General features: G+C 38.8%; 1 protein-coding gene across 2 annotated transcripts in view; it reads right to left on the reverse strand.

Moving 5' to 3' along the window:
• The window catches only part of LOC115209878 (WD repeat-containing protein 93-like), a 154,985-nt gene extending 143,864 nt beyond the window's left edge, over positions 1 to 11,121 (reverse strand). For both annotated transcript variants that reach the window (XM_036501464.1, XM_029778455.2), the window contains exons 1-2: positions 10,664 to 11,121; positions 1 to 169 (exon numbers count right to left, since the gene is read on the reverse strand). The exon at positions 1 to 169 is cut by the window's left edge and continues 30 nt beyond it. In XM_036501464.1, the coding sequence (XP_036357357.1) occupies positions 1 to 169; positions 10,664 to 10,927 (433 nt within the window). In that variant the 5' untranslated portion in view covers positions 10,928 to 11,121. The remainder of the gene's footprint in view (positions 170 to 10,663) is intronic.
• Positions 11,122 to 11,398: the final 277 nt, after the last annotated feature.

Below are 11,398 nucleotides of genomic sequence, written 5' to 3' on the forward strand. Positions count from 1 at the left end.
TCTGTGTATCTAAAAAATATTGACTGACAGATTGTATCTCTGAGTTTTCAGATTTCCACATGGCACATATTTCTTGAGTGGAAGCATCTAAGATGTACAAACCATCTTTGGTACCCAAAGATGAATATATTGATCCATTACATCCACTGAAGCTGTTTATTTTTGGTACCTACAATTAACAAAACAGAGCATATTTATAGAGAATATTAGATATGTTGAATAAGTAAGTGTATGTACAAATATTTATTTCTAAGGTACAAAGCCAGAAATTTTGAGAGGGATTTAGTTAATATCTTTGGTCCCAGTACATGAATAGTGCTTTATTTTATCGACCCCAGAGGGGTGAATGGCAAAGTTGATGTTGACAGGATTTATGCTCAGAATATAATGACCTGCAAGGCATTTTTTTCTGTTTCCCTAAGGATTTTGCCAGTCAACCATCCAGTTGAGGTACAAATTCTCTGTGGGTAGGAAAAGACGAATACCTGGTCTCTGTTGGAGCTGTGAAAAACTTTGAAACTAGTGAACTTGATATTCACTTTTGGGCAGCAGAAAGACAATCACATGGGTCTCTCTCTCTCACACACACACACATGGAGTAGTATAATTTTCATGAAGCACTGTCTCACATATATAAATCCCCTGTCTTTAAACATTCATTTGCTTCAGTCATTAGACTGTGGCCATGCTGGAGCACTGCCTTAAATAATTTTAGTCAAACACATTAACCCCAGTAATTATTTCTTTTAAAGCCAGGCACATATTTTATTAGTCTCTTTTGCTGAACTGCTAATTTATAGGGATATAAGCACACCAACACCAGTTGTCAAGCAATGGTGGGAGGCATACACAGGTACAAGTACACCCCCCCCCCAACACACATGTACACACACATATATGATGGGCTTCTTTCAGTTTTTATCTACCAAATCCACTCACAAGGCTTTGATCAGGCTGAAGCTATGGAAGAAAACACACGCCCAAGGTGCCATTCCTTGACCTATGCTTGTAATTTTTTTAAAAGTAAAAACAATGCAATATATATATATACACATATACGATGGGCTTCTTCCAGTTTCCATCTACCAAATCAACTCACAACGCCTGAGGTTATACTAGAAGACACTTACCCAAGGTGCCACACAGTGGGACTGAACCCGGGAGCATGTGGTTGGTAAGCAAGCTACTTACTCCTGCACCTATAATGTCCACCTTTCCATGCTTGTATGGGTCAGACGGAGTTTATTTGTGGTAAATTTTCTACCACTGGCTCTCCATCCTGTTGCTAGCCCTCACTCATTTCCAAGCAAGGTAATATTCTTTTCTAAACTAGGCACAAGGCCTGAAATTTTGAGGGAGGGGGCCAATCAATTAGATTGACTCCAGTACACAAGTAGTACTTAATTTATCAACCCTGAATGGATGAAAGGCAAAGTTGACCTCAGTGGAATTTGAACTCAGAATATAAAGACAGATGAAATACTGCTAAGCATTTCGCCCGGTGTACTAACATTTCTGCCAGCTCGCCACCTTCAAAGCAAGGTAATATTTCCCCAAGACCAGATATGTTCTTGCAGAACAGTGGAAAGGAATTGCACTGCTTGTATGATAGTGATACTCATTTACAATGATCATACAATATCAAGATAAGGAAACACAAACACACACATATACATAAATACAATGGATTTCTTCCAATTTCTGTCTCCTAAAGACACTCACAAGGTGCCTCACAGTGGGACTGAGCCTGGAATCTTGTGTTGGGGAGCAAACTTTTTACTATACAGCCATGCCTGCACTTTACACCAACACCTATATATATGTGTGTGTGTGTGTGGAAGAGGTAGACCCAGGAAGACCTAGGATGAGGTGGTGAAGCACAATCTTTGAACAGTAGGCCTCACCGAGGCAATGACTAGTAACTGAGGCATTTGGAAATATGCTGTGCTTGAGAAGACCCAGAAAGCCAAGTGAGACCATAACCCGTGGCCTATGCCAGTGGTGTAACCAGCCCACATATGCGTACTTTTCCTTCATTGGTCACTAAACTCTGCTTGTGAAGACCTGTTGAGGCAAGAGAAATTGAAATCAAGTTTGATGACAGCACTGCTTGACTGGCATCCATGCTAGTGGAGCACTAAGAGTACCATCCAAGCATGATTGTTGCCAGCGTCGCTGACTGGCTCCTATGCCAGTGGCACGTAAAATGCACCATCCGAGCATGATCGATACCAGTGTTGCCTTACTGTGAGATCAAGTGAGATCATTGCCAGTGCTGCTGGACTGGCTCCTGTGCAGGTGTGACGTAAAAAGCACCTTTTGAGATTGGCTGTTGCCAGTACCGCTTCACTTGCCCTCATGCTGGTGGCATGTAAAAGCAACCACTACACTCTCGGAGTGGTTCGCATTAGAAAGGGCATCCAGCTGTAGAAATTCTACCAGATCAGATTGGAGCCTGATGCAGCCATCTGGCTTGCCAGTCCTCAGTCAAACCATCCAACCCATGCCAGCATGGAAAGCGGATGTTCAACAATGATGATGATGATGATATATATATTCATATATATATAATTATAATAATGTCTTAGAAAAATTTTCAAGCCTGTATGCTGAGAAATAGACACTAAATCATCTCACCACTCAAAGAAGTCATAGACATACGTATTGAATTTGATGCAACAAGCTTGTTGCATCACATTCAACATGTGTGTTTGTGACTTGTTTGAGTGGTGAGACGATTTAGTGTCTATTTCTCAGCATATAGGCTAGAAGATTTTACTAAGCTCTTATTGTAATTATACATATAATTTTCATCTTAATTGGTTTCATTTTATATGCTGGCCACTGATAAAATTTTAAAAAAAGTTTTATCCTCTATCATTGTAATTAAAAGAACCATCCGAATCGTGGCCGATGCCAGCGCCGCCTTGACTGGCTTCCGTGCCGGTGGCATGTAAAATGCACCAATCTGATCGTGGCCGTTGCCAGCCTCGCCTGGCACCTGTGCAGGTGGCATGTAAAAAGCACCCACTACACTCACGGAGTGGTTGGCGTTAGGAAGGGCATCCAGCTGTAGAAACACTGCCAGATTAGACTGGAGCCTGGTGCAGCCTTCTGGCTTCCCAGATCCCCGGTTGAACCGTCAAACCCATGCTAGCATGGAGAATGGATGTTAAATGATGATGACAATGATGATACAGATGTGGGTGACCGTATGAGTACCGTTGGCAAATTTTTTTTCCTCCGTCTTCCCTTCTTTAAATCTTTCCTTTTCCTATGTTTCTGATGAAGAGCTCCGCTTGAAGCGCTAAACCCTCCTTCCTTCCTGAGTGTCCAATAATTCTATACTTGTTCCACGTCCTCGCGTTGTTGTGTTTTCTCTTTGTATTTTCATGTTTGGATTAACTATATATATATATATATATATATATATATGTTTCGTCTTTGGATTTCGTTTGCAAGATTCTTTATAAGATTTCATGAGTTGAAGCATATTCTGTTATGTCTGGGGAAAGTTATTTTCTTTTTGTGCCTTATAATTTAACACAGTCACCGGTAAAATTTCCACTGAATTCTTATTTTTATTTTCCTAAAATTTTCGTTGCGTCTTGCAACTTTTCAATAGTCTTGACTCTGTCCGTTATTTACACTACATTCCTTTTTGTTTGCTTGTGCGCATGTGTGTGGGTCAGTGTGTGTGCCTATGCATGCATGTATGTATCTATATGTGTGTGTATGTATATATGTGTGTGTATGCATATGTATATATGTATGTGCGTGCATCAGTATGTATTCTGCATATTCATGTGCTTGCATGTTCGTGTTTGTGTATTTTCTATGTATGCGTATGTGTGAGAGCATGTGTTTGTATATGTATGCACCTCTGTCTCCTTGTGTGTGTTTTGCAACTATGTACCATGTTTGTATGTATGGATGTGCATCTCCATATGTGTGGAGCTGTGTCTCCATATGTGTCCTTGTGTGGAGCAAAATGTGTGTATATATAGTCATGTGTTTCAGTCTCCATTTGCGTATGTGTGCTTGTCTGTTATTATAACCTATGTACCTATCTGTCTGTATGTTGATCAGTTTATTTTCATATCCATATGCTTGCATACAAAAAAGACTACTATACGCATACACACACACACATGCACACACTCACCACACATGCATGCAGTCACACAGATGCACACTGACACACACAGTTGCATGCATGCACACCCCCACATGCACACACAGACTCACATACACACACTGACACATGCACACACACACAGACTCACATACACACACTGACACATGCACACACACACACTCACATACACACACTGACACATGCACACACAGACTCACATACACACACTGACACATGCACACACACACTGACACACATGCACACACATACACTGATATGCACACATGCACACAGACAGACACACATACACAACAGGGTGTTTCACTACTAAATTTGGCAATTTTTTGAGAAACAGTTTAATGTATTGGTGAACAGTGAATGGCTTTGGAGAACATAAACACTAAAGCTGTTTTTGAGAGAAAGCTAAAGAACATGGAAGATTGGAAACCATCTGAATATTGGAAAAGATTTATGTGTGATGAGGATTTGTGCACAGAATCAAAATGACAACATCATGACTGCTGTTTAAAAGTTTAAGACGTGACAGGGACAACTGTAACAAAGACTATGAAGCCATGTCCAGCAGGAAGAGACACAGCAGGTATTCTGACTGCATCTGCATGCTGGAATTCATCCCTATATCTTTGAACACATAGCCATCAATTCAAGTGTCCATGTGTAGTTACTAGAGACTCAATCCCTGGATGAAGAGGGTTGTTGCTGGATGGACAATTGTGTAGCAGCAGGATTTGTCTCCTTGCCATACCTATGGAGAGAGTCAGAAGTGTTTATCAGAAAATTTATATGACTTCTCGAGCCCCAGTTTCTGACCTTCAAATTCCCCTTATTGTAATCCCATGAGTTACTATGTGTGAGGCCTGATTGAGAAAGACACCAACTGCTTTGCCAGGAACTCCAAAGCCAAGCTGGTGACCACGGTCAAGGAGGTTTTCATGGAGAGACACAGTGAGGAACACATGTGCCATATTCCAGAGCTGCCTTAAGACTGTAGGGAAGCTACTTTGAATAAATTGTTATCTACCATCCATAATCTAATTGATGTTTTCACTTTCTAAAATAATTTTATTTTTGGATGGGATATTGTTTTCTTTTCCTTTTATGCAAACTGTCAAATTTAGCCCAAACACCCATCTGCACATCTATTCCTGAAACAGCTGTTACAAACTATCTGCATACCTTTCTTCCTACTTTCTTCTTATCCTGCTTTAGATTCAACCTACGATGACCAGCTTTACCTATCACCAATAACTCAGACTTACTGTATAACTCTTCTGGGAGAATGATCGCATACATCATATCCATTATAAAATTTTTCAACCAATGTTTTATCGACCTCTAGTGATCTAAACTCCTGTAACATTCAATACTACCCTCATGTTGTATCAATTATAAAGCATATAAATGTCATAATCTGATTTGATACCAGTTGTTTGTCTGTTTATACTTTCATTTTATTATAAACATAACTGCTTGATAGAAACACTGTCTTTAGCCAATCTTCATTAGACAACTATAACATTTCTGTATTTTTTAGTAGCAGTTCAAGCTGGTATTTAGGTAACAAGTCCATATAAACACTAATTACATATTACTCGTGAGTTTCCTAGCAATGAAGTTTTGTTTCGTGGGTTTTTTGTCTTTTCCAGGCTACTTCACATGCTTTCAACAAATTTGACATTGAAATCACATGTAAACAGCTCCTTTCCCCGGAAAAGGAAAAATTTGGATGCTATTTCTTGTATGCCCTGCTACGACCTAACAGGTATTTCAGGTCCTTTATCACAAATAGCTGTTATGTGGTGGCAGAGTGTGCTACAAATAGCAGCCAAATCTTTGGCGCTGAGATACACTGAATGCACTCAAAAAAATGTTTGTTATGGTATTCCCTGGGGGTAATATTTCACTTTGACTCTCAGAAATGTCAGCTGGTTTTTGTTCGTTAACTTCCACAAAAATTTTTTATTTATTCACTTTTGGTTTAAAGTGAAAGAGAGGAGAAAGTGAAAGATGTATGAATGTGTATATGAAATGGCTGTGTGTGTGTGTGAGAGAGAGAGATAGTGCTACTTATACATACATTCTCTCTCTCACACACACATGCACATGAAAAGATGTATGCATATGTATTGATGTATGCATGACAACACACCCCTTCACTCTCTCTCTCTCTCTCTTTCACACACATGCATCTGTTTCATATACATATACATACATCTTTCACATTCTCCTCTCTTTCACTTTAAAACAAAAGTAAATAAATAGAATTTTTTACAGAAAATAACGACTTGAGGTAATTAAGAAAACATTAAAATATTGACTGTTTAAAGAAAGCTAAAATATGAATACTTACAGTACAAACAACTTACATTTTTCAAATCATATAAAAATATTTCTAAAAGATTTAAATATTGTGTACGTCAAAAAGTTAACGTGTTTTTTCTTAGAGAATGTAAAGATTATGTGTATGTATATGTCACAGATAGCAGACATGTGTTTGTGTTGATTGACAGCCATGACAATCATTATGAGTGTGTATTCTGTATGTTTGTTTGTGTGTTGGTGATACGGAAACCATGTTTTATTTCTTCAAGAAATAACAAACAAAAATTGTGTTTACTTCTTTTCAATAATAAATAGAGAGCCAAATGTCACAAAAATTTGTACTGCACTGTCAAAGTTAAGTATAAAAATAAATATGCAAAAAAGAAGTTAAGATAAATTATACTGCTTCTGAGATATTTCGGGTACAAATATCCCTAGAGTTTTAGCATTATTAAGATATATATAGATATATATACATACATACACACACACATACATACATATATCATCATCATCATTGTTTAACGTCTGTTTTCTGTGCTAGCACGGGTTGGACGGTTCGACCAGGGTCCAGGAAGCCAGGAGGCTGCACCAGGCTCCAGTCTGATCTGACAGAATTTCTACAGCTGGATGCCCTTCCTAATGCCAGCCATTCCGAGTGGGTGCTTTTTACATGCCACCGGCACAGGTGCCAGGGGAGGCTGACAGCGGCCACGATTGGTTGTTGCTTTTTACATGCCACCAGCACAGAAGCCAGTCAAGGCGGTGCTGGCATTGGCCACGTTTGGATGGTGCTTTTTACATGCCACTGGCACAGGTATCACAACTACAATTTCCATAAGATATTTATTTTGATGTTGATGTACTTGACTCAATAGGTCTCCTCAAGCACAGCATGTCACCCTATGATCTAAGGTGAGCACAGCAGGTCGTTCTGCAATCCAAGGTACTTTGGATGGGCTGGGGCTATGCGAATCTGGTGCAAGAAACAGCCATGAACTCACATTATTTGTCGGGTCTTTACAGTTACAGCATATCTCCAGAGATTTTGGTCTTTTGTCATTGCCTCTGTGAGGCCCAACGTTTGAAGGTCATGCTTGACCACCTAATCCCATGTCTTCCTGGGTCTACCTATCCTCCGGATACCTTCAACTGTTTGGGAGTGGCACTTCTTCACACATCTCTCCTCATCCATCCATAATACATGACCATACCAGTGTAAACGTCTCTCTTGCACATCACATCCAATGCTTCTTTTGTCTACATGTGTGCACACTGATATTGCACATCCAGCGGATCATGCTAGCTTCATTTCTTTCAAGCCTATGCATGTCTTCTGCAGTCACAGCCTATGTTTCACTACCGTAAAGCATGGCAGTTCACATACATGCATCGTACAATCTAACTTTCACTCTGAGCGACAGACCCTTTGTCACCAGTAGGAATAGAAGCTTTCTAAACTTTGCCCAGGCTATTTGTATACTAGTGGCGACACTCTCTGAGCATCCGCCTCCACTACTAACTTGGTCACCTAGGTAGTGGAAACTATCAACTACTTCTAGTTTCTCACCCTGGAGTATGATGGAATATGTTTTCTGAGTATCTGTGGTGTCTATTGCCCCTGTGCATCTGCTGCACATGAAAGCTATCTTCTCGGTTAATTTTCCTTTGATGTTGCTGCACCTCTTATGCATCCATAGCTTACACTAGGTAAATCTTATGGAGTTTCTACCTACACCTTTTCTACAGATCGAGCAGGGCCACCTACCTGAGGGTGTGTGTGATGAGTTTGCCTTCCTGCTTACTATAACTTTGGTCTTTGCTACATTTACTCTAAGGCCTTTTGATTCTAAACCTAGCTTCCCACCCGAAATTTTTCTAGTTCCGGTAGTGATACATGCATATATATATATATATATATATTATATATATATATATATATATATATATACATATACACACACACACACACATATATATTATATATATATATATGTATATACATATACACACACACACACATATATATATATATTATATATATATATATATATACATATACACACACACACACACACATATATATATATATATATATATATATATATATACACGTGCATATATATATACACATAAACATACATATATATATATATAAGGAGCACTGTCGGTTATGAAATTAACGTGCAAGTGACTGAGCAATCCACAGACACGCATACCCCTAACGTAGTTCTCAGGGAGATTCAGCATGACACAGAATGTGACAAGGCTGGCCCTTTGAAATACAGGTACAACTCATTTTTGCCAGCTGAGTGGACTGGAGCAACGTGAAATAAAGTGTCTTGCTCAAGGACACAATGCATCACCGGAAATCAAACTCACGACCTTACAATCATGAGCCGAATGCCCTAACCACTAAGCCATACGCCTTCACATATATCAGGCATGTGCCATATATATATCAGGCATGTGCCATCAGTAATTACTCAAAGTAGGCAGTTGGTGACGTTTATATAGTAAAACACACACACGAAAAAAAGCGAAACAGGCACGCAATTGAGTTGGAGGCAGATTTACTTTTGCCTTTATAGTATGTAAAGAAAGCGTATTAGGAATGTACGCAGCATGAGTTCTATAGCAATACTATGTGTAGCTTTAATACTGAGACTGAAAGGCAGGGGTGAATTATGTCTACCTAATCTACAAAAAAATATTTTGTATTTTATGCATAGCAATCAGAGTAACCTTCATAATTTTATTGAATTTGGTGCATATTTTGTCATAAAAGAAAAATGTTACCATTAATCTATTTTATTCAGGGTAGGCACTGCCTACCTTGCCTACCAGGGCGGCACATCCCTGATGTATGTATGTATGCATACATACATATATTCATTGGCGATATGGTGTGCTTGAGAAGACTCGTGAAATTGTAGTTGTGGCCGTTGTTCATGTCATGCAAATGGCACTCGTGAATTTGTAGTCTGGCTGTTGCTGGTAGCATGATTCTTTGAATGTTGGGTCCCACGAGGTAATGACAAGTGACTGAGATCTTTGGCGATGCTGTGCTGAGGAGAATTGTCAAACCAAGAGAAGTTGTGGTCATAGTCGTGGCCATTGCCGGTGTCATGTAAAAGCACCTGTTGCCGTTAGAAAGGGCCTCCAGCCATAGAAACCATGCCAATTCGGACTGGAACACACACGTTATGATAATGATGATGATATATATATACCATCCCCTTTCACCTTGGGTGTTATTAGGGGAAAACATTTTGCTGCAAGCATTCAAGACGATTTTCTGGTTTGAAGATATCTTCCTTCTTCCCATCAGTTTTAGAGGGCCTGTAATGTGTTATGAGCATTGCCTATCTTCCTGACTACAAGACAAAATAAAGGAGAGAGAAAAAAAGGTGACTAAAACCATCCTTCTAAGTATATATCTCGTTACATCTCTCACAAAGTCACTATAACCGAACACACAAATGCATCGCTGAACATTAACCCCAATCATTTCACTAGTCCATGAGAGCTGTCCGATCTTTGACTAACTAAATAGTATAATGCAATGCAACAACTGTTTTGATTATAATTATGGGTGACAATTTCATACGACACAGCTACGGAAAATGGGATTTTTTTCTAGCAGTGTCAAATGAAAATGTCACCCATAATTATGGCCCTAGTATCGATCTATTGCATTTCAATCTATTTTAGATTTAGGGTTAGGGGTTGGGGAAGGGTATCTTTTTTTTCTTCACAAATGTAAATAAACCAAATCTGTTTCTCAAAGGAAGGACATATTCATTATGCACAGAATGTTATTTACGTCAATGGAGGTAATTGATTGGTTAAAATTGCCGAAATGCAAGAAATTTCAGACGAAATATCTTACAAACTAAAGAATTTTCTCAATAAAGCCAAGAGAAAATAATGTTTTATAAACACATTCTACCAGTATACGAAGTTTGAAACTTTTTAGTTATCTAGAAATTATGTTACAAAGTGCCGTTCAAAAGGAAAAGATCACTGTTTTTTTGTTTTTTAGTAAGAGAATTGGTGTACCTATATATGTGAGTATAAGCATACATATATACAAGCGGAAGTAGGTTTGTGTGAGTGCGCGCGCGCTAATTTCTGCTTTACGTGAAAAATCAATTAAAACAAGATTAACGTATTATTTACTTGGACGGTTTGAGTGGCGGTACAACAGACCGGAGAAATGAATGAATCATCAATTCTGAAACTTCTCTGGGACAGTTTCACATCTTGTCTATGTTGAATTTCAGACCAAACGGTTTCCAATATCTCATTTAGTATTTTATCCAGCATCCGATATGGTTGCGGTAACGTATCTCTCCATAGTTCTGGATCTGCTAAATAATAGTCACTACGGCTGGCATTGGATGAGGATTTCTTGTCGAAGCTTCTTGATACACGGGGAATCATTTTGTTGTTTATGCCCAACGATATCGCATAAACGGAAGGACAGACACACGGAGTATCGTTACGTACTTCTTAATATATCCAACTTATAACAAATAATAACTATAATTTGTGTTCGATACTACATATCAACATGTGGAACCAGTCAAATAAATAATTACAAAACAATGTGATCGCGTTTGTTCATGCTTGTTCCCTTAGCAACGGCGTACATACAATACGAGCTAAGGGAAGTAAGTCAGAAATAAACGGGAATTATTTCCCTTGTCATGTTCAAATTGTCATTGGAACTAAGGACCGGTTTCCCTTGGTGCGACGTACCATCGAGTCAATGTACATGCTTCTATTTTGATTATCTATTTACTTCACCCCGTTTTCTTACTACTTACCCATACAAACTGTATCAGGTTTTACTCTTACGTATACATATATATACAAGGTGTTCGGGATAAATTTGACAGTTTGCATAAAATG

Source organism: Octopus sinensis, linkage group LG3, assembly GCF_006345805.1.
Source record: "Octopus sinensis linkage group LG3, ASM634580v1, whole genome shotgun sequence".
NCBI lineage: Eukaryota > Metazoa > Mollusca > Cephalopoda > Octopoda > Octopodidae > Octopus > Octopus sinensis.